Source organism: Phyllopteryx taeniolatus, chromosome 8 (assembly GCF_024500385.1).
Source record: "Phyllopteryx taeniolatus isolate TA_2022b chromosome 8, UOR_Ptae_1.2, whole genome shotgun sequence".
Classification (NCBI taxonomy): Eukaryota; Metazoa; Chordata; class Actinopteri; order Syngnathiformes; family Syngnathidae; genus Phyllopteryx; species Phyllopteryx taeniolatus.
The window spans coordinates 9,028,321-9,052,521 of record NC_084509.1 but is presented as its reverse complement, the minus strand read 5'-3'; the positions used below and the strand labels follow the sequence as shown (position 1 = coordinate 9,052,521).

The 24,201-nt window shown below is 45.0% G+C and overlaps 1 protein-coding gene and 1 long non-coding RNA gene across 3 annotated transcripts in view; both read left to right on the top strand.

Moving 5' to 3' along the window:
* The first annotated feature begins 898 nt into the window (after positions 1-898).
* Positions 899-24,201, top strand: part of zbtb16b (zinc finger and BTB domain containing 16b) — a 44,703-nt gene continuing 21,400 nt past the window's right edge. The window contains exons 1-4 of one of the 2 annotated variants that reach the window (XM_061781290.1): positions 899-1,009; positions 3,176-4,377; positions 14,025-14,122; positions 23,661-23,747. In XM_061781290.1, coding sequence (XP_061637274.1) covers positions 3,254-4,377; positions 14,025-14,122; positions 23,661-23,747 — 1,309 coding nt within the window. In that variant the 5' untranslated portion in view covers positions 899-1,009; positions 3,176-3,253. Of the gene's footprint in view, positions 1,107-3,175; positions 4,378-14,024; positions 14,123-23,660; positions 23,748-24,201 lie in introns of both variants that reach the window. The other variant, XM_061781291.1, reaches the window with a different exon arrangement.
* Positions 14,129-20,996, top strand: LOC133481925 (uncharacterized). Its single transcript, XR_009789647.1, has 2 exons — positions 14,129-20,517; positions 20,621-20,996. It is a non-coding gene; the product is annotated as an uncharacterized LOC133481925 (long non-coding RNA).

The following is a 24,201-nucleotide window of genomic DNA, read 5'->3' as shown; positions in this document are numbered from 1 at the left end:
TCCTTGTTATTACAACATCTCATAGTGTTTGTTTGCTTGCACCACAATTATTCTTAATATTAAAATTCAGCATTTTTTTTCATTTCATAATTATAACTTTATTCTTGTGGAATTCTCTTTTATTTATTTTATTTACACAAACACCACATTATCTTATCTGACAAGTCTGCTATCTTAATACTAGCACGCAATGCAAAACGCCTCAGGCAGGCCAATGAAACCAGCATCAATGTGGCGGTAGTTAGAACCCTTTAAGCAATGGTTATTTGAACACAAACAGTGCAGCAATATATGTAGACAGGCAATAATACAATACAGGCACATATAGGCTTTGGCCGTCTTCTTCGCGTATATATATGTATACTGCCCTCTGGTGGTAGGTGCACATATCAAAAGGAGCTGCACAAGGGATGCAAGAAATCAAGATGCACTTCTTTACATTATGCTATTTTTCCATTAAAATGGATTACAGTTTTGTTGTTTTAGGGGGGCAGGAACTGATTAATGCCATTTCCATTCATTTTAATAGGGCGAAAGATGAAGTGTTCGTGTTACGACAGTGGTCGCGGAACGAACTGAACTTATAAGTCAAGGCACCACTGGTATACACAATGAAATGCCATAACTATGACGTGGGCTGTGATGAAAAGGAATTAAACACCCTATTAGTGGTATGACAAGATTAACCCCGACCAACGAGGACTGGTACTGTAGAAAATGGACAGGATGAAACTGTTGAACTGAACACAAAATGTCACATGTCGTTACAAATTAATGTCGAAATAACAAAACACACCACAGTAGGCGATGTGTGTTCAATCACCGCAAGCCAAGTGGATGCCTTTATTTTGACAGGTCAAAGCGGAAGCGCCCCTTGCGTCTGTGCAACTTGACTCGTCTACTTGGAAGCGGGAGCGAGTTTTTGGAGCGGGCGCTGTGAAATGTGGCAGCATGATGCTGCCTGGATAATTAGTGGACAGCAGCGGCACAGGCGAAGACGACAAGAGGGGTAAGACGACCACTACACTAACTACTTTACTATTTAGTGTGGACAGAGCATGTCAAACGAAATGGACTACAAGTTTACCTGAAGCTGATTTTTGCTGGTAAAAACTACAACTGTAGTTATTTTCTTTCCTTTCTTTTTTTTTTTTTTTTTTTTTTTTTTTTTTTTTTTACTGTGAAGCTCTTTGTGAATTGCTCGTGTGCACCTGACATCGGAAAGTAGCGCGACCAAAAATCTTTTATTTTGGCGTCGTTCCCCTGACACACACACACACACACACACACACACACACACACACACACACACGCACACACACACAATTATCCATGCAGGGCGGCGCACCGTTTCCACGCGTTCATCCATCTTAATAGTTTGATAACTTATTGATCGGGCGGCTTAATTGTCTGGAGCGCCTCTAATTACGAACGTGCACTGCCTTAATGGACTAATCAGCTTTTGTCTACCTGTTGAGGGACGCCTGCGTGCTCGCGCGTCTGCTTGCGCGCGCGCGCGCGCCCGTGTGCGTGCGTGGCTTGATAAATGGCCACCGTCACCTCTCTCAGTATTCAGACGTTATTACAGCGACGTGCCCACTCGCAGACTAATCACCCCGCAACAAGCAAACTGTTGCTGCACGCGCGCCTCTAATCGACCTGTTGTCTCCTCTTTGGAGACACAACAACACGCACACAAAAACAAAACTCAACTCAAATCTTCAGACTAATCAGAGACTGACTTCTCCCCATAATCGTGCCGAACAGAGCATTTTCCCACCATCGTGATTAACAGATGTCGACACTGACTCGATCCTAAACAGTTATCGTCAACAATCGTAAATGTTCAATACTTCTGATGGTAAATCCTTGTGTGTGTGTGTTCAAAACCAAATTGGGCCAATCCACGGACTCGATAGGATCTCAATAGAATCTGACTACAATTGTGATCACAGAGTGAATTAGAAAGACAAATGAGTTTTCTAAGAAATAAAACATTACAAGAGAGGAACCACTAATCTAAAGCGGGGGTACACATACTGATAATTCTGCTAAATTCAGCTGAGGGCAATTATCTGATGTATCTGAAAGATTATCCTGACCAATCTTGTGGTTAAGAGTGACTTTTTCTTCCCAGAAATGGTTGAGACTTACAAGCTTAATTGTTAAACCTGTTCAATATTTACGATCACAAATTCTTATGTGTGGTCCACACCAAGTTTGCTTGAGCCATGAACTGAATAGAATGTGACTACCTTTTGTGATTAGAAACACAAACAGGCCAAATAAATAAAACGTTATAAAAGAGGAAATAATGTAATTAATACAAATTTACTGATACATTATCCCTCCTTTGGGATAAAAGTCAGCCAAAGCCTGATTGTCACAGGTCTGTAAAAGATTATCCTGAACAATTATTCTGTTTTGTGGAGTGTGTTAAGAGTGATTTGCTCTTCCCAATTTGCTCAGGAAACAGTTGGGGTCCAACAATCGTAACTGTTACATTTGTTAAATTTTTTACAAACACCAACTCTTATGTGTGTGATCAACAGAGTTGGGCCAAGCCATGGACTCAGTAGAATCTGACACCTTTTTCTGATCACAGAGAATTAGAAAGACAAATAGGCCGATTGAATACATCATAAGCAGAAATATCAATTTTATTAATATCTATTTACCAATAACCGGGCCAAATTTCAGCATTTTCCTTCCCTGAGGATCAAAGTCAGTTGAGGCGCGATTGTTGAATGTGTCAAAAAGATTATCCTGAGGGAATTTCCTTTGGTGTGGGGAGCGTTAGGAGGGATTATTCCTCTTAGGAAACTGTTGGGTGGGGGGCAACAATCCTAAATATTAAACCCGTTTAATATTTATGATGACATTGCGATAGCAATGACCAAGACACGGGCTCCGTAACTGTGACGTGAAATGGAACCATGTCCGATTAGAAAGTGAAATAACTTAATTAAAGGAGCAACTGGTGGTGTTGAGTGTTTGTAAAACATGGCTCACAAATCATATGTTACAATAAAAATTACAAGTTTTTAACAGCAATGTTGTTACCATATGAGCTAATAGTTAGCTTAGCCTAGTTAAGATTTTAAAAATGGGGGTGTGTGTACCCTGCTCTACTGCCCCGAATGACCCTCTCTCCCCACTTTCATCCTACCCGAAGCTCGCAGACCCCCAGTTGAAGGAGGGCCAACGCCTGATGCGCGGCCGCAACGAAGGTCCGAGCGGGTTCTAACAAAACATGGGCGTGCTCCAGCTCCACAACCCGGCTCACCCCGACACGCTGCTGCAGCGGGCCAACCAGATGCGCCTGGCGGGCACCCTGTGCGATGTCATCATCACGGTGGACGGCCACGAGTTCCCGGCGCATCGCACCGTCCTGGCGTGCACCAGTAAGATGTTTGAGATACTGTTCCACCGCAGCAGCCTGCGCTATGCCCTGGACTTCCTGTCGCCCAAGACCTTCCAGCAGATCCTGGAGTATGCGTACACCGCCTCGCTGCAGGCCACAGCTGAGGACTTGGACGACCTGTTGTACGCCGCAGAGATCCTGGAGATTGAGTTCCTGGAGGAGCAGTGCCTGAAGGTGCTGGAGACCATCCAGGCCGAGGAGAGCGAGGAGGCCCTGGTGCGGAACCATGCCAGCGGAGACCACAGTGACCACAGTCGGGTCAGACACTGGCGGCACCTGATGTCCAAGAAGCATTCCATCCCAGACGGACCCCCGCGCACTGCTCCTACTGCTCTGCACCACCTGGCGTTGTACCATATACCACAAGGGACAGACCCAAATGCCCCTCCAGAACTGAGCCCCAAGCTGGACATGAACATTTCGGAGCAGCTGCAGCAGAGTACCGCCGACGCCCCGACCCTGGACCCCGTCGGGTGCATCAAGTCGGAGAACATGCAGGTGGATGAAGCTGACTGCTACGAGGGCCGCTCGTCCGGGAGCTGCGCGTCGGACCCGAGCCGGGACGAGGGACCGGGGACGCCGCTGAGAAGCAGCGTGATCACCAGCACCCGAGAGCTGCACACCAGCTCTGAGGAGGGCGTGGTGAGCAGCCCTCTGGACTGTTACCCCGGGATAGCCGAGAAGCACCTGGCGTCCATTTATTCCGTTGCCCCCAACCACGCGGGGGAAGCGATGACCCAGGTGTCCGTGTCACTGGCCCCGTCCCTGGGCTTGCCGCTGGACCCGCGGGCCTACGGAGGCCTGCTGCACCAGGGCCTTCTGCACCGGGAGCTCCTGAGCAGGCTGGGCCATATCGCAGCAGGCATGAGGCACGAGGGCTCCGCTCAGGGGCCGCAGTGTTGCTGCGAGTGTGGGCTGCAGCTACACAGCCGGCAGGCCATGGAGCAGCACAGGTAACGCATACACACACTTAATTAGCATTAACTAACACAGACCTCTGCCAAGACCAAAAAGAAGACAAAGAGACATAAGCATATTTTCATAACTTGAAAGTATTGTATTTTCACTTGTGGATGCAGAACTTCACTACCACCGAATGACAGATCCAAACACAAATACCCCACGCCCCACGTTGACAATTTTGCCAGAGAGTCAAATATATCTTGCTTATCAGAAGCGAACACTGAATTTTAATGCACTACACCCCACCACGCACGATCACGGCACAGGGATAATAGTTGCCAGTCGGGGACCTGGTAACCATAGTCAGAGAGTGGGTGGTGGGTATTACATTTCTCTTGGTTTGACTCCTGGGGCCTGGGCCTGCGAAGCACCCACCACCCCCAACCCGGGCCAGGGAGAGATGGGGGTCCCCTCCCCCCCTTGGGGCCCCGCCTTCCTCTCCCCTCTCTTGGCGCCCTCGCCAGTCCTTGCTCACAAGGGGCGCTTAACATGGGCTCGTTTTGGCGGGCTATGACCGTTTTCGGGTGGCGGCTGGTTCCTGCATCGGGCCCTGTTGGTAGCTGAGGCCCCCAATGCTCTCCGGGTGGTCCGGTGCCCGTGCCCTTCCCTTTGGGACTGGTTGGGGCACTTCGGTTGGGCTGGGGACCTCCCTGGGTCCTGGGGGGTGGGTGGCATCCCCCTGGTTGGGTCCCCTGCTAGACGGGCTTGCTGGCTTGCCCCCCCACCCCCTTGTGGATGGAGGGGCCCGGGCTCACCCTTCCTCAATGTTCCGGCTCACCAACTCCGTACACCACTTGACTAACATGCATGTGATATGGTGTTCATTCACTAAAAAGTTAGACACACCACAGGCTTTTAATTGCTTGTGCTGGGCCCACTAATAACAACACCGGTTTTACTAACATATCAACTCAGAGGTAGTTACAGTTGTTTAGACACTAAAAAAAGAATCCCACTGCAGCACTGCCTTGCTCATTTCCCATATCCTTTCCTGTCCTGCCCTTTTCTGTCATCTCTCATCTTGTTCTCTTGGTTATTGATTGCATGTCCTCACCAGGCCCCCCCCCTCCCCCTTCCACAAATAAGAACACGATTTGACTGTTGTAATGTTAGTTGTACTCAAATATCTAGACTGTCCAACTATTGTTCTGCTGTGGTTCTCACCCAGAGTCCCTTTGTCCACTTTATCCCTCTGTCTGTCCCCTAAAACCAGTTTCTGTCTGGGTGGATTTTCAATAAACATCAAAATAATAAAAAAATAAAAAAATAAAAAATAACCAGAGGGAGTATTCCAAACTCCCGTTGGAGAGCAAAACTGCCAGTACAAAAGGCATACAGATCCACCATTCTGCAAGGCCATGCAGCTGAACAGGTTACAAAAAAAAAAAAAAAAAAAGCTAACACTGATATCACTGCTAGCCGATGAGTTTCCGCGTAGTCTGAAATGACCGATCTTCAGCAAGGCTAGCTTCCAAGTCATAGGTGGAGAAACTCGGCATGCGGGAGAGGTATTATGTAAATTAGGTAAATTGTGACGTCACAATCTTGCAAAACTAAGACACTTACACGCACATGGAAACAGGCAGCTCACAAAATATATTTACTTGTTTGTGTAACTGTGATTGGCTGGCGACCAGTACAGGGTGTACCCCACCTCTCGCCCGAAGATAGTTGCGATAGGCTCCAGCACGCCCGTGACCCTAGTGAGGGTAAGCGGTACCGAAAATGGACGTTTGTGTAATTTCCTACTTGATGGTTGCGCAGGGAAGCCAGAGACGCAAATCATTGTGTAATTTTATGTAATTCTCTATAATGCCCCTTTGAACAATTCCCACCATTGTTTTAGAGACCCTTGCGATCTTCAGAGAAATTCAGGAACATGTAAAAAAAAAAATGCCCCCTCTTTGCATGATCATTTGAATGCATGAAAACAACCTCCTCGGTGGAGGTAATGATGCCAGGATGTCAGGCTTCCTCGTAAAAAAAGCAGGTGTGTCCGCGCTTGTACTTTAAGTGAAGCCAAGAATTTCAGCAACATTGCACGTGTCTCTTAAATTTGAAGATTTTTTCCAGATGCGTTTGACACGGGAAGGAGTGAATACAATAATGTGTTCTCTCAGGAACACCTGGACCTGCTGCGAGGTTGCTGAATCAGGTCTGATTTTGATTGATACTTTCAAGTAGAGGTGAAATGATACATTTACTGACAACTAATCGATTTTTGATCATCGTTTCGAGACCTTGTTTAACTTAATAGTCCAAACCCACTGAATTTTAGACTCAAAAGTAAATAACTAAATGTATTATTAGAAAGTAGTAAATATAAATAACTATATTTATTATAAAGCAGACTGATTATGTTTGTTTTATCAAAATATGACTGCCTATTTTCTGATGTTACGGTCCAAACCTGTAACTGAATCATAATCAATTTATGTTTGAGCATTTTCTGAACTGTCAATTTCAAATCACGTCCTGCTTTTTGATTAAGTTTGTTTTAAATCCAATTCATCGATTAATCGAAAAAAATAATCGTCAGATGAATCAATTATTAAAATAATCGTTTGTGCAGCCCAACTGGCGGCACAGTGGACGACTGGTTAGAGCGTCAGCCTCACAGTTCTGAGGACCCGGGTTCAATTCCCGGCCCCGTCTGTGTGCATGTTCTCGCCGTGCCTGCGTGGGTTTTCTCCGGGCACTCCGGTTTCCTCCCACATCCCAAAAACATGCATTAATTGGAGACTCTAAATTGCCCGTAGGCATGACTGTGAGTGCGAATGGTTGTTTGTTTGTATGTGCCCTGCGATTGGCTGGCAACCAGTTCAGGGTGTACCCCGTCTCCTGCCCGATGACAGCTGGGATAGGCTCCAGCACGCCTGCGACCCTAGTGAGGAGAAGCGGCTCAGAAAATGGATGGATGGATGGATGCAGCCCTACTTTCAAGCTTCCTGTGCTGCTCTGTTTTGATGGTACTGATGAGCTCGTCAGTTCCCGTAAAGGCCCCAACCTTCTGACCCGCTGCTGACATTTCAGGATCGTGCCAGTTCGGCTTCCTGTAGGATGTTTAATGATGTACCGCCTTACCCACGGACATGCGCATGTCTGCGGGCAGACGAGATGAGATGCCGCCGTGGTTCTGCTTGAGGACATAGTGAAGTTGCAGTAGGTCCGTAACCAGGTCACTGAGCATGCACCTGCTTCGTGGATTGACATTTGGTAGTGCTTTGCTGACAGAATTTCTCCGGGAGCGCTTTCATCTGGAGAAAAACTCTTGAATTTGGAGATCTCTAAGAGAGTTGCCCCTTGTGGAATGAGGGATCATGGCTTTTTAGTGTCTTTCCACAACTTTAAGGTCAGCACCAGGGACACAAATGGTTTATCAATAAATCATGATAATATTAGAGACGGTTAGTGTGACTGCTTCAAATTTTAATTATCATTAAAAATACATTTAGCGCATTTGCCTATTTGGTGTGCGAAGAAAAAAACAAGGAAGAAGAAAGATGCATATTCTATTTGCTGTACTACGTATTTTCCTTTTTCTTATAGATTTGCATCTTTTATAATTGTGTATCTTCTGTCCAATATTTCTTCCTTTTTAGATCATTTTGGAACAGTTTTAGCAGTATTGCCTTAGCTCTCGTTAGATGAGGGATGGGCAATTATTTTTTTTGAAAGATTCATGTGAGAAACTTAAATGGTTGCCGAGGGCCACACTGACATGCTAACCTCAAATGTGCTGAAAGTGAATTTGTCTTTAAAAAGCAGTAAATTGCATTGTGAGTATACTGCATGTTATGATTAGGAAATAAATATTCAGGTAAAAACAGTTTAAAAAAATATAATCAGTCAGTCACAAAATGACATCTACACATTGACATTACATAACTAGTTAATCAACATTCACAAAAAGTGTTGTTTTTTTAATTTATTTATATTTTTAAAGTGCGCTGACATTATGAGCACAAACCAGTAACTCATATTAGCCGTTCTTAGGACTCCCAAATCATTACCGCGGCAAAGTCCTCTCTTTCCTCAACTGTGCAGAAAATGAGAATGTTGCTAACACGAGAACCACAGTTGGCGTCGGAAAAGTCACCAAATACAACGACATTATCTTAAATACGACAATATCTCTAAGTTGGCAACACTGAAGACAACTCGCTGCTCTTGTTCGTTTGTACTGCTGACACACGTGCACATAAAAATAAAAGCAGTGCCGCCAGAGACTGTGAATGAGCCAGATGTGGCCCGCGGGCGGTACTTTGGTGATCTCTACAGTGCGTTTGATTGTACGTCTTAATGTTTTTCCTAATATTTGTTTATTTTTCACAACTACAGTGTTACCTTGAGAAACGAGTAACTAGAAATATTGCACTTAACTGTATTGTACTGTATAAAAACACAGTACCCCTCCTTGAGCCGTCACCTTATCATGGTGGAGGGGTTTGTGTGTCCCAATGATCCTAGGAGCTAAGTTGTCTGGGGCTTTATGCCCCTGGCAAGGTCACCCATGGCAAACAGGTCCTAGGTGAGTGACCAGACAAAGTGCGGCTGAAAGACCCCTTATGACGACGACAAAAAACGGACTCAGGTTTCCCTTGCCCGGACGCGGGTCACCGGGGCCCCCCTCTGGAGCCAGGCCTGGTGGCCGGGCCTGCACACATGGGGCCCGGCCGGGCACAGCCCAAAAGGGTAACGTGGGTCCCCCTTCCCATGGGCTCACCACCTGTGGGAGGGGCCATAGGGGTCGGGTGTAGTGCAAGCTGGGCGGTGGCCTAAGGCGGGGACCTTGGCGATCCGATCCCCGGCTACAGAAGCTGGCTTTAGGGACGTGGAATGTCACCTCTCTGGCAGGGAAGGAGCCCGACCTGGTGTGTGAGGTCGAGAAGTTCCAACTAGATATAGTCGGACTCGCCTCCACGCACAGCTTGGGCTCTGGTACCAGTCCTCTCGAGAGGGGTTGGACTCTCTTCCACACTGGAGTTGCCCAGGGTGAGATGCGCCGAGCAGTTTAGGGTAGACTTATTGCTCCCCGGCTTGGCGCCTGTACGTTGGGGTTCACCCCGGTGGACGAGAGGGTAGCCTCCCTCCGCCTTCGGGTGGGGGGACGGGTCCTGACTGTTGTTTGTGCCTATGCACCAAACAGCAGTTCAGAGGACCCACCCTTTTTGGAGTCGTTGGAGGGGGTGCTGGAGAGCGCTCCCGCTGGGGACTCCATCGTTCTGCTGGGGGACTTCAATGCTCACGTGGGCAATGACGGTGAGACCTGGAAGGGCGTGATTGGGAGGAACGGCCCCCCCCTATCAGAACCCGTGCGGTGTTCTGTTATTGGACTTCTGTGCTTATCGCGGATTGTCCATAACGAACACCATGTTCAAGCATAAGGGTGTCCACACGTGCACCAGGACACCCTAGGTCGCAGTTCGATGATCGACTTGCGGCCGCATGTCTTGGACACTCGGGTGGAGAGAGGGGCAGAGCTGTCAACTGATCACCACTTGGTGGTGAGTTGGCTCCGATGGTGGGGGAAGATGCCAGTCCGACGTGGCAGGCCCAAAACGTATTATGAGGGTCTGGGAACGTCTGGCGGAATCCCCTGTCAGAAGGAGTTTCAACTCCCACCTCCGACAAAACTTTGCTCATGTTCCGGGGGAGGTGGGGAACATCGAGTCCGAGTGGACCATGTTCCGCGCCTCCATTGCTGAGGCGGCCGACCGGAGCTGTGGCCATAAGGTGGTTGGTGCCTGTCATGGTAGCAATCCCCGAACCCGTTGGTGTACACCAACGGTAAGGGATGCCGTCAAGCTGAAGAAGGAGTCCTATCGGGCCTTTTTGGCCTGTGGGACTCCTGAGGCAGCTGATGGGTACCGGCTGGCCAAGCGGAATGCAGCTCTGGTGGTTGCTGAAGCAAAAACCCGGGCATGGGAGGAGTTCGGTGTGGCCATGCAGAAAGACTTCGGACGGCTTCGAGGAAATTCTGGTCCACCATCCGGTGTCTCAGGAGGAGGAAGCAGTGCACCATCAACACTGTGTATAGTGGGGATGGGGCGCTGCTGACCTCGACTCGGGATGTTGTGAGCCGGTGGGGAGAATACTTCGAAGACCTCCTCAATTCCACCGACATGCCTTCCCTTGAGGGAGCAGAGTCTGGGTTCGCTGAGACAGGCTCTCCTATCTCTGGTGTTGAGGTCACCGAAGTGGTTAAAAAGCTCCTTGGTGGCAAGGCCCCGGGGGTGGATGAGATTCGCCGGAGTTCCTTAAGGCTCTGGATGTTGTAGGGCTGTCCTGGCTAACACGCCTCTGCAACATCGCATGGACATCGGGGACAGTGCCTCTGGATTAGCAGACTGGGGTGGTGGTCCCCCTTTTTAAGAAGGGGGACCGGAGGGTGTGTTCCAACTACAGGGGGATCACACTCCTCAGCCTCCCTGGTAAGGTCTATTCAGGGGAGCTGGAGAGGAGGGTCCGTCGGGAAGTTGAATCTCAGATTCAGGAGGAGCAGTGTGGTTTTCGTCCTGGCCGTGGAACAGTGGACCAGCTCTACACCCTCGGCAGGGTCCTCGAGGGTGCAGGGGAGTTCACCCAACCAGTCTACGTGTGTTTTGTGGACTTGGAGAAGGCGTTCGACCGTGTCCCTCAGGGGGTCCTGTGGGGGGTGCTTCGGGAGTATGGGGTACCGAACCCCCTGATACGGGCTGTTCGGTCCCTGTACGACCAGAGTCAGAGTTTGGTCCGCATTGCCGGCAGTAAGTCTGACTCGTTTCCGGTGAGGGTTGGACTCCGCCAAGGCTGCCCTCTGTCACCGATTCTGTTCATAACTTTTATGGAAAGAATTTCTAGGCAGAGCCGAGGCGTAGAGGGGGTCCGGTTTGGTGGCCTCAGTATTGCATCTCTGCTTTTTGCAGATGATGTGGTTCTGTTGGCTTCATCAACCCGTAATCTCCAACTCTCACTGGAGCAGTTCGCAGCCGAGTGTGAAGCGGCTGGGATGAGAATCAGCACCTCCAAATCTGAGACCATGGTCCTCAGTCGGAAAAGGGTGGCATGCGGAGGAGTTCAAGTATCTTGGGGTCTTGTTCACGAGTGAGGGAAGAATGGAATGGGAGATCGACAGGCGGATCGGTGCAGCGTCTGCAGTGATGCGGACTTTGTATCGGTCTGTTGTAGTAAAGAAAGAGCTAAGCTGAAAGGCGAAGCTCTCGATTTACCGGTCCATCTACGTTCCTACCCTCACCTATGGTCACGAGGTGGCGGTCGTGACCGGAAGAACAAGATCCCGTATACAGGCGGCCGAAATGAGTTTCCTCCGCAGGGTGTCCGGGCTCTGCCTTAGAGATAGGGTGAGAAGCTCGGTCATCCGGGAAGATCTGAGAGTAGAGCCGCTGCTCCTCCACATCGAGAGTAGCCAGATGAGGTGGCTGGGGCATCTGATCCGGATGCCTCCCGGACGCCTCCCTGGTGAGGTGTTCCGGGCACATCCCACCGGGAGGAGACCCCGGGGACGACCCAGGACACGCTGGAGAGACTACATCCTTCGGCTCGCCTGGGAACGCTTCGGGATCCCCCCGGAAGAGCTGGATGAAGTGGCTGGGGAGAGGAAAATCTGGGCGTCCCTGCGAAAGCTACTCCCCCCGCGACCCGACCTCGGATAAGCGGTAGAAAATAGATGGATGGATGGATGGATGGAAAAACACAGTAATAACATTTGCTCTACACATGACCTGCAAAGAAAGAAAATGTGACTCCAAAAAAAGACTGAACCTTAATCAATTCTTCTTCTTCTCCTCCTTCTGTGGGGTTACTGGCAGTCGGCAAACCAGCCTAATGGCACATTACTGCCACCACCGGATATTGTCCTTTCACTGCAAGGAAACCAATGTGAATTGCTGGTGGCTGAATGTTGTGAAGTGCGCTGCCGTCAACTAGCGGTGGGGGTGTGAAGCGCACCTGTATCTCTAACTTTGCTCCGACCTCAAGACAAGTCGTACATCAAGGCAATCATATTTCAAGGCACCACTGTATTTCTGGTAATTTTAACATTTCTGAATTATTTGTATTTTGTTGTCTGATATTTAGTATTTTTTTCTACTATTTTTGCTGTACTACATTTTTGTATTTTTCCCCTCATACGTTTGTATTTTATTCCCAATATTCTAATATTTAATCTAATTTAATCTAATATCTTAGCATTTTTAGATATTTTGTCATATTTAGAAATTTACAGCTTTGGCTCTTGTTAGACTTTGTGCCTCATGTTCTGTTCTCATGAGTGAATCTTCTTGCAGTATGGCACGAATAAAAAAAAAACTGAAATATAATAAAATAAATAAATAAATAAAACTGATATAATTAAAAATATCCGCGATACAGTGCGACCGCAAAAAGTGAACCATGATATGGCAACGGACAACTGTAAACTCTTAATTTTTTTTATTTTAATGTAATGTTTCGAACTCCTGTTTCAATACCAGTTTTGTGTTGAGCACAATAATTCTGTATGGATGTTGCCCAACTTGAGTCTGATTCCTGTTGTTCTCTGCGACAAACTAGTTAAAACGGAATCGACAGCACCTCTGCTGGTTGCTGCCAAGTAGTGCACTCTGTTTTGCATCAATCTACCAAACATTTATAATCGATTAAATGTTTATTATGCCAATTAAGTCTTTTTTTATTGGGTTCCAGAGTAAAATGCCATGAGATATTTATTGATCATCAGGCACGCATTTTCTCAGGTCTTTTTCATTTATAATAAAATAAATAAAATAAACTATCATTAGTTTCTGTTAGGTTGATGTTATAATAATACATTATACAGTTAGTAGGAAGGAAACTTCTAATCAAGTTGTAAAAGTTTGACTTTAAATAAACTAAGGGATTGCCCCCTTTTAGCGTCACTCAAATTGATGTTTCCAGTACAATTGCATTATAAAATGACAGCAAAAACAACAGACTGTTGTTCATGCGTTGAACTGCCGGGGTTTCGTAAGTAACAGCTTTTTAATACCGGATCATATCTGTTAGTCAATTAATGATCTTTTGGACAGTAGAGTACCGTTTTAGGAGTAGTAAAATTAATCAGTCTAATAAATGTGTTTTTTGTTTAGTGTATTTTATTTCTGCCCACAGTTTTACAATGGCCTCTTTTTGGAGGCCGGGGTGATGTGAGGATGAGCGTACAGATGCCTTGCATGCTCAGATGTGTGTGATAGGATATGATGGTTTTCGCTGGCGGCTCGGCTTTGGCGAGTCGTCTTTTCTCTCTTTTCATCGTGGCTGCATGAGGAAATGTGTGTGCACACCGTGCACATGTGCGTGTGCGGCCAGTGTCTTGCATCGCTGGCGGGTGGAGGCACGCGTACGTCTGCACTCTGAAATTAGCCAGATATCCCATTGTTTGTGTGCTCGCCGCATTCACGCGTTTTGTGATTCACAAACTCTCTCACACTAATGATGCTGCATTCATTTGGGCCAGACTCTTGCGGGAATTAAAAAAAAAAAAAAAGAAAAGATATAGCTCCCCTTGTGAGGAAGCACAATGGCATTTGGGAAGAGGATGGGGAAAAGGACGCCTAAACAAAACACTTGTACTAATGCGCTTGCCTTTGTGCGTCGTCTTTTTTTCCCTCTCCCACAGGAGGCTGCATGACAGTGAGAAGGGCCACGGCTGTGAATTTTGTGGCAAACACTTCCAGGACAGCATGCGGCTGCGGATGCACATGTTGTCTCACACAGGTACGTAAACGTTTTTCAAGTTATGAGCTGTCCCTCGGTCCGTTTTTTGATTCGTATAAACGAGAAACAAATTGGACTTACAGGTGAGCTTTTTTTCTAACCATGATGTTATATTCTGCCCTCCCTGAGAATGCCATGTGCTGTTTGGCAGATAGCAAACAGCTTTTCAAAAAAGTGTGCTTGCTTCAAGCTGTTAATTGCCACTGCCAGTGAAGGATAACTGTAAAACATAAAACAAAGATAATTGTACTTTGTGTATTTAACCAAACCACATAACTTGGCCTTAAAAAAGTCTGCTAGCTAAATTCTAACTAAAGTAAAACGCCATAGACATGCTAACGAAACTAGCACCGATGGTGTTCAAACAGATTACAATGAACCTCCTTATATATGTATATATATATATATATATATATATATATATATATATATATATATATATATATAAACCCCTCCACCACTAAAGTGACGGCTTCCAGCAGGGGGTGTGTATATTAATGAGGGGAAAAAATAACAAATGATTTTAGCAAATTGCTGCAATATAACAAAGAGTGAAAAATTTAAGGGGGTATATATATCCACAGTTATTTGGTGAAAAACTATTGAGTTGAAAAACTCTAAACATCTTTTCTTTTTTTGTGCTGAGGCCAAAGCAATAAAAGTACTGATTTGCTGCCATCTTGTTTTATTTAAGTACCCTTGAACTATGTTAAAGTGAATTGAGGAGTCATGTTAATTTTATTTATATTGCGCTGATTCACAACAGAAGTTCATGGACAGAGGGTAGCTACAGAGAAAACTGGATAGAGGGAAGAAACGAGAGAACAATTGGCACAACAACAGCCGAGAAAGACAAATGGGTTCATAACATACATGGTTGGTGATGAGGTGGGAAGGGTAGAGGAAAAGAGGAAGGGAAGCTTGGTGTGTCAATGGAGATCATTGGCATGGGAGCTTAAAAAATGAGTGCTTTGCTCCCATCTTCTGGCTTCTTGGTGCCAAGGAACTATGTTGTAGTCAGTTGAGGAGCCTCATGAGAAAAAAAATTGAGCTTTGCTGTCATCTAGTGGGCAGCATGGTGGTCAACTGATTAGCACATCTGCCTCGCAGTTCTGAGGACTGGGGTTCAAATCCCGGCCCCGCCTGTGTGCAGTTTGCATGTTCTCCCCGTGCCTGCGTGGGTTTTCTCCGGGTACTCCAATTTCCTCCCACATCCCAAAAACATGCGTGGTAGGTTAACTGGGGACTCTAAATTGCCCGTTTGTGTGAATGTGTGTGTGTGAATGGTTGTTTGTTTCTATGTGCCCTGCGATTGGCTGGCGACCAGCTCAGGGTGTACCCCGCCTCTTGTCCAAAGATAGCTGGGATAGGCTCCAGCACGTCCGCGACCCTCGTGAGGATAAGCTGTACAGAAAATGGATGGATGTAATCTAGTGGCATCTTTGTGCCAAGGAACTACAACCCCAATTCCAATGAAGTTGGGACATTGTGTTAAACATAAATAAAAACAGAATACAATGATTTGCAAATCATGTTCAACCTATATTTAATTGAGTACACTACAAAGATGAGATATTTAACGTTCAAACTGATAAACCTGATTGTTTTTAGCAAATAATCATTAAATAATTTTATGGTTGCAACACGTTCCAAAAAAGCTGGGACAGGTGGCAAAAAAGACTGAGAAAGTTGAGGAATACTCATCAAACACCTGCTTGGAACATCCCACAGGTGAACCGACTAATTGGGAACAGGTGGGTGCCGTGATTGGGTATAAAAGGAGCTTCCCTGAATTGCTCAGTCATTCACGAGCAAAGATGGGGCGAGGTTCACCTCTTTGTGAGCAAGTGCGTGAGAAAATGGTCGAACAGTTTAATGACAATGTTCCTCAACGTACAATTGCAAGGAATTTCGGGATTTCATCATCTACAGTCCATATCATCATCAAACACCAAACCTATAATTCCATTACAACAAGCTGGCAATTTTTTGACTTGAGTTCGTTGTCACATTTCTGTGGGGCCAATTATGTATTACTCGTGCACTCACTGTAGTTGTCTCGCCGTGCTGCACTATTTGCATATACTGGCCACTCATGCTAGAGTAGCATCTGCTCCATTTTCACACTGATTGAGGAGTATCTGTAACATTTGCACAACCAACATTGTCCCAGATTATCGCACTACTCGTCACTTTAAACCGCATACACTCCTTGAAGTCTCAGCGCCCTTTGCACAATGGTCATTGCACCGGACTATTGCAATATTAGTCATTCGACCTGCTCTAAGTGCTAGAGGACTCTGCATCTTTTTGCACAATTGTTTTTTGTCAATGTCTTTACGTCTCCAAAGTGTTCTGTAAATTGACTGTCTGTTGTACTGGAGCGGCTCCAACTACCGGAGACAAATTCCTTGTGTGTTTTGGACATACTTGGCAAATAAAGATGATTATGATTCTGATTCTGATTCTGAAAAGGTTCAGAGAATCTGGAGAAATCACTGCATGTAAGCAGCAAGGCCAAAATCCAACATTGAATGCCCCTGACCTTCGATCCCTCAGGCGGCACTGCATCAAAAACCGACATCATTGTGTAAAGGATATCACCACATGGGCTCAGGAACACTTCAGAAAACTAATGTCAGTAAATACAGTTTGGCACTACATCTGTAAGTGCAACTTCAAACTCTACTATGGAAAGCAAAAGCCATTTATCAACAACACCCAGAAATGCCGCTGGCTTCTCTGGGCCCGAGCTCATCTAAGATGGACTGATGCAAAGTGGAAAAGTGTTCTGTGGTCCGACGAGTCTACATTTCAAATTGTTTTTGGAAATTCTGGACGTCCTGTCCTCCGGGCCAAAGAGGAAAAGAACCATCCGGACTTTTATGCACGCGAAGTTCAAAAGCCAGCATCTGTGATGGTATGGGGCTGTTTTAGTGCCAATGGCATGGGTAACTTACACATCTGTGAAGGCACCGTTAATGCTGAAAGGTACATTCAGGTTTTGGAGAAACATGCTGCCATCCAAGCAACGTCTTTTTCATGGACGCCCCTGCTTATTTCAGCAAGACAATGCCAAACCACATCCTGCACGTGTTACAACAGCGTGGCTTCGTAGTAAAAGAGTGCGGGTACTAGACTGGCCTGCCTGCAGTCCAGACCTGTCTCCCATTGAAAATGTGTGGTGCATTATGAAGCGTAAAATACGACAACGGAGTTCCGTTGGAACTGCTGAAGCTGTACATCAAGCAAGAATGGGAAAGAATTCCACGTACAAAGCTTCAACAATTAGTGTCCTCAGTTCCCAAATGTTTCTTGAATGTTGTTAAAAGAAAAGGTGATGTAACAGTGGTAAACATGACCGTGTCCCAGCTTTTTTGGAACGTGTTGCAGCCATAAAATTCGAAGTTAATGATTATTTACTAAAAACAATAACGTTTATCAATTTGAACATTAAATATCTTGTCTTTGTATTGTCTTTGATTAAATACAGGTCAAACATAATTTGCAAATCATTGTATTCTGTTTTTATTTATGTTTAACACCACGTCCCAACTTCATTGGAATTGGGGTTGTATGTTGAAGTGAGTTGAGGAGGCTCATTTAAAAAAATGTGTTTTGCCACCATCTTGTGGAATTTTGGTGCCAAGGAACTATGTTGAAGTAAGTTGAGGAACCACCATCTTCTGGCATCTTGATGCCAATGAAATAAGATGAAGTGAGCCGAGGAGCTCTATTTAGACAAAAGTTGTTCTTTACTGTCATCTTGTGGTATCTTTTGGTAGTTATAAAACTTTTCAGTCAATTACTCGCAGATTTTTGCTACTCACGACAGGGTTCTGTCCCTATTCGGAGCGAATAGCAGGGATTTACAGTAATTCTTCATTTAAATGGGAAAATTGACCTTAGTCCGCAAGCATTTCGGTCCGTGAACAGTCTCGAAATGAATTAAGTTTCGTGAACAGAGGTTGGACTTTACTTCATTGACACCAATTACTACTCTCCCATTCAGCACGGCTTCAGCGCCATTTAGTTCAGAGAGAGAACAAAATAGAGCAAAAAGCTGAGGATAAGTTTTCGCGAAAAGAAAAAAAAAAAACTTAACTCTGACATAGCGCTTACGCTCGGCCTTTCAGCTGCACCTGTTCCCCCTTCCCCCCTCCTCCTCCTGCCCGGATCACGCCTCCTTTACCTCTCAATCCATCCCCCCACCTCCCAAGCAGAGTCCCTTCCGTGGTTTTGGGCCTCTTGCCAGCTCTGCCCCCTTTTTTTTTGAGTGATGACATCATCAGCTCGCTGCCGGCAGGCCTGGGTGTTCTGCCAGTGTTCCGAAGCGTGTGTGATGGCTCGCTCGCAGATGTGTGTCCAGGAACACACTGTACCCAAATGCAGACTTAATCAGACCTGACTGCTACCCCAGCTACTTTATCCAAAATAGAGAGCGAGGAGCAGAAGGGAGGGATTGGGTGATGATAAAGGGTGTGTGTGTGTGGGGGGGGGGGGGGGGGGTCTATATAATCAGGGACTAAAAATGCAACTAAAACACAAAGCTTAACTGTGTACAGACATTGTTTCCGTGCATGTTAGCATCCTGCTGCCAGCTGAGAGAGGATCTTTAAACTTCCCCTGAGTCGTCTCTTTTATTGTCATCCGCACACACATGCACACGACATGCTTTGTTTGCAGCACCTTTAACCTGAGAGTTTTCCGAGCCCGTAACGCGACATGAAAAACAAACAAAAAGGATGCGGATCTCATTTCTGTGTCGCTGAGTATTTGGGTAGAGAAGCCTCAGATCCCGCCGGTTGCTAAGGAGCGAGCGCTCCGCCGCTCTAATGGGCTGATTTGGTATGCAGCTCGACGCCGGCTCTTATTTTGGTATGCCAGACAAAGTGTTTTGATGGAGGACGATTGCAGCCGCGTCTGGAGACGGTTTGATGGTTTATGGATGAGAGCACACTCCGTGCCTTTGACTGCACAAGACAATGCACTATGTTCTTTCTCCGTGCCTTTCCCTTATCACACGGATCGCACACAGCACAGCACAACACAACACAACCACTGGACGGCGTCACACAACATTAGGATCTCCAGCTGCTGTAGTGCCGCTCGTGTGTGCAAACTATAAAAGATGAACAGAGGGGAGCTTTTTTGTGTTGTTTTGTTTCGGCAATGGTGACACCATGTATTGTGTGCGTGTGTGTGTGTGTGTGCGCGTGCGTGCACAGAGTTGAAAGAGGACCACATTTAGGGCTGCGGCGTTCTGAGTTCCCAAAGCTTGTGGGTGTTTTAATGAGTCATTTTAACTTCATTTAAAGCCAGCTGAGCAGAAAATAGATCAGTGAATGAGCCCAGGGCCAGTATGGATCTGCAACCGATTTACATGTCTGTGAGAGCCAACCCACATCCAAAGAGCTGTGCGTGTGTATGTGTCTGTGGGCACAGAGCGGAACCTCCAAATTGGAACACAATCCGTTCTGTGATACTGGTGGACTTTGACTTGAATTTGTTGTTATTTCAAATACCAGTACTGTACAGTTAACCCTCTCTATTCCCAGATGTCAATGACCAAGCCCTTGCCACTAAATGTTGAGAATTACATTTAAAACATGAAATACTTTCAAAATATTAGAATGAAGCTTAAGTTGTAGTGATGCAAACACTACAGTATTTATTTATTTTTGTTACTTTTTAGGTACACAACATGTTTAAAGACAGATTACATGTAAATGTGTTGTACTGCACAAAAACCTCAACAACTGAAGCAAGAACTGTTTGTTGCAAACATTTAGATTTTCACAATTGCTAAAACACTAAACCATTTCTCTGAACCAAATTCTTAGTAGCCTAAACTAATTTTTAAAATCAAACACTCTTTTGGCCAAACCTTAAACACTGTTCAGGTACTTTGACCCGGTTTGCAAAACTCATATTTTTTTTTTTACAAATCCTTAGACACATTCTCAATCACTAATTACACTTCACACTGTGATACACTTGTGTTGCAAAATTGTAAGCACTGGCTGCACAATGTGAACAACTAACACCATTGTCATCTTTTACACACAACTGAAAATTGAACACAAGTTTCTAATGGTATGACCAGACCAACTGGGCAGCCTAAAATTCATTTCAGAGTGCACAAGTGGCATGTGTTTCCATCTACAATGGACAGAAACATACAGAGTGGCTGAGGAGTCCATATGAGAGGTGGTGGAAAAGGAGGAAGAGGCAGAGGAAGACCAAAAACTATCATCACCGATGAAATTTGGGCAACTATTGTACACCATGTCCTTATTTGTGGGATGAAAATGACAGAAGTAAGACAGTGACCAACCCAATTAGAGCAGATTCTCTGGGCCCAACCTCATCAGGACATTCAGAGAAGAGAACAGGTAATTGTTTCTTGTTTTCCAACATTTGACATACAGAATACTACATTGGAAGTACTGTAATGCTCATTACATTACTATTTTTACTGTCTGAATATGTTTGCAGATGGATTTTCCTCTTTGTCGAATTGAAAGACGACCAAATGAGGGTGGAAGGACTGCTCCTTCCTCTCAACAACAAGAAGCATTTTCACATTGTCCTTCAACATAGCGCAAGTCGACTATTTAATCCAGCAGAAAGTGACTGAAATATTATCTTTGATGTGGATGTGAAGTCCTCTGGCCGGACCCCTCACAAAGACAACATGTTGGAGACTGAATCACAGTGACTTTGACTAGTCAGTAATGTGATTTTCTTTGTTTGTTTGTTTGTTTGTTTGTTATGAAAGTGTTAAATGTAGATATCACTTTGACTATCAGATTTTTTTTGCTGAATGTATTTACAATAAAGATTTTCTGTTATCTACAGTACATGCCCTGGATGCTGTGTCCTAAATTATTTTATGTCGTGTCCCATGAATGCTCTGTGGTGAATATATTTTTATTTTCTGTGTGTATTAGCGGAACAAAAATGGTTTTGAACACAGGTTAACAGGTTTTGAGGTGACAGATTGCGACAGAAAAGTTAGGGGTTTTGTGAATGTAGTAGTGAATGTTTGTTTTGAGAAAATGGGTGGATGTTTTAAGAAATGTGTTGTAGCAATTGCGAAAAACTGTATTCAATACAACTTATGTGCAATACATAAATATGTCATTAAGTACAGTTTTTTATTTTCCCTTATTTAGGCGCAGTGTTAATATTCAAACTGCATAATGTTATAGTGGCTTACAATATTATACTTTGTAATGAATAAAATGGCTGCTTCTTTTTTGATGAACATTTTTGGAGGCCTACCACATTACTGCTCTTTAATATTTGCCATGATGGTGGTACTTCTTTTTAATTTCAATTTTATGTACTTTTTGAGGTGGTACTTGGTTTAAAAAGTTTGAGAACTGCTGGTTCAAACCTTAAATATACCCCAAACTCCAATTCTTGTCAATAAATTGTTATAATTAAAATAATAATAATAAAAGAATTTACAATTCTTGTAAACACTTTAATATAATTTCAAACTCATCTCACATTACCCTTAAAAATAAATGTCTTACATGCCATCACAAAAATACAAACAGCCTAAATCCTCAGCCGTCAGCCAGCAATCAGTGAACTCGCCAAACCCCTTCCTGAAAAGGTGGAAAGACAACATACTGTAGCTTCTGCTTAGACGACAAAAGAAAGAAGCAGTGGGCGATCAATTGCCTCTTTATTGTGAAAATGAACAGTTTATGTCACCAACAACTAGTATTGCGCTTAAGCCTTCAACCTGCCGACACACAGTAAGCTCTTCTACCGCCTACCAGTCGCCTAACCCCCCAACTCACCCATGCAATCACAAATCACACTCAAGACACCTTTGTGGTCTCAGTCGGAGCTGATAAAACTCTTGCAACAACCCACATAACACAATTGCACGTTTGCTACGATACACTTTTGCAAAGCATTGGCAAGTCCTCATTTGGTTTAATTATATACTATTATTAAAACATACTGAAGCGAGTTGCCACCCTGCAGTTGTGTTACGTGAATTAGGCGTTTTTGTTGTTTTTGTTTTTTTAACAAGTTATGACTGTGCCACCCCCCACAAATGCCGCCCTGGGCGGCTGCTCATATCGCCCAAATCAGAAACCACCACTGTCTGTGTGTGTTCTACTTGTTTGATGCCAGCACTCGGGATTCTGAAGGCCTTTGGCAGATTACATTTACATGGCAACAGATAGAAGCTGAAATCTGATTGGACAATAATTAAAAAAAAAAAAATCTACATATACAGTACTGTATACGACTGGAAGCTGAGAAAAGTATAATAAATATTAATAATTTAATTAAGTTGTAACTGTAGTTCAGTGCTTTTGATAGTGTTTAGGCCAGCTGAGAAGGCTCTAATGACCCTCACTGCACACCACTGGTGAATGGATGAGTGAGTATCTGAATGTGATTTGGGGGTAGGGCCAGTGCAATCAAGGACGGCAGAAATTGAGTGAGTGAGCAAGCTTGTGTTTGGAGGCAAAAACGTGCACCGCGAGTTGACAAACTAAGTAAAATATTAACGTAATGAATCCATCATAACCTTATTGTCGACTACAAAAACCTGGTCGTTCAACCCCTACTGGTAATATCTGTTAAAAGCCAAGAAAAATTGCAATTTTTGTACAGTTTTTTTAAATGTAATTTTTAATTTTAAAGAGCAAACACATTTAGCAAACCCAATTTTTTTGTTACTTTTGCAGCATGTTTGTCCTTATCATTTGGGTTGACTTCCAAATCGTATCACTTATGGGGTGATTGACCATTGAGGTTCCGCTATATTTGGCCCGTTTGCATGTTGCAGTAGGTTCAATTTCCAGTTCTATGGATATCATCACACTTTTCCTCACTGGCATCACTGGTACCCTAATGTGGTGACATCCCAAAAATACTACGGAAAAAGAAAAAAATGTGTTAATGCTCACTGAGCTAAAGGGTTCGACTTCGACTGTGTATTGCCATGGCTGTGTGTGTAGATGCAGTGTGAGTGCATAAAAAAGGCAGAAGCATTTTTGGCAAAGCAAACGCACCCTCGTCTCTTTTATTGCAACAGATAAGGGTGTTGCATAGGTGAACTGGTAAGTGTAGTTACAGTGCATGTGAAGGGATTTGGGGTGTTGACTCCAAGTGTTGTTGTTTTTTTTTTTTTCCTTCTTTTTCTTCTACCCGATAAAAGGGACGTGCCGCAGGCGGTAAGCGTCTGCTGTAGAGAGAACACCCAGTCCTTCTGTGGCCTCTCAAGCAGACAGGCTGCTCGCTGTTCACAAGCTGATAACAGGGGCATGGTAAATAAAACTCTTGGCTCGTTCTGTCAGCAAGAAGGGCCGTACACCCTGTCTGCCACTTTTGTCGGTCCGATTTGTGCTTCTGTGCTGTGCGAGCAGCTGAAAAGCACCAAGTGTACAGCAAAAAAGGAAAACAAAAAACAAAAAAAGAGATGAAGATGTGACTCACTGTGCTAAACCACACACATGCTTTGTGTTGACCACAACGATGTCTTTTTAAAATGTGTCTGCAGCTCCCGCCGAGGCTCTGGTGTGCGATCAGTGCGGAGCCACCTTCTCTTCAGAGGAGGCGCTGGATGCCCACCGGCTAACACACACGGGTACCTTACACACACACACACATGCACACACGTGTTACTCCCATGACTTTGCGACTGAATTTTGCTTGTCATGCTGTCCGATTTCAACTGTTCCTGTCATGATGCTCCATAATTTATTGAGAGGGAGGTGGGAGGCCCTCTCACATGTCAGCCTCTAATATCTCTCAGTATCCAGATCTACCACGTGCCACTTGCACACAAACCACAGCTTCGCAACACTTGACATTACAGTGCCAAACACACTTCAACCTCACCATGTTTATTTTACTATCACGGGTCAACAACAAGATCCACAATTTTTTGTTCACACATGCTTTTTTAGGTCTACCCATAAATCTTCATTGACATCAGGGCTTTGTGATGGCCACTCTAAAACATTGACTTTGTTGTCTTTTGTTGCCACTTCGCAACAAGTTTAGGTCATTGTCTATTTGGAAGATCCGTTTGTTGCCCA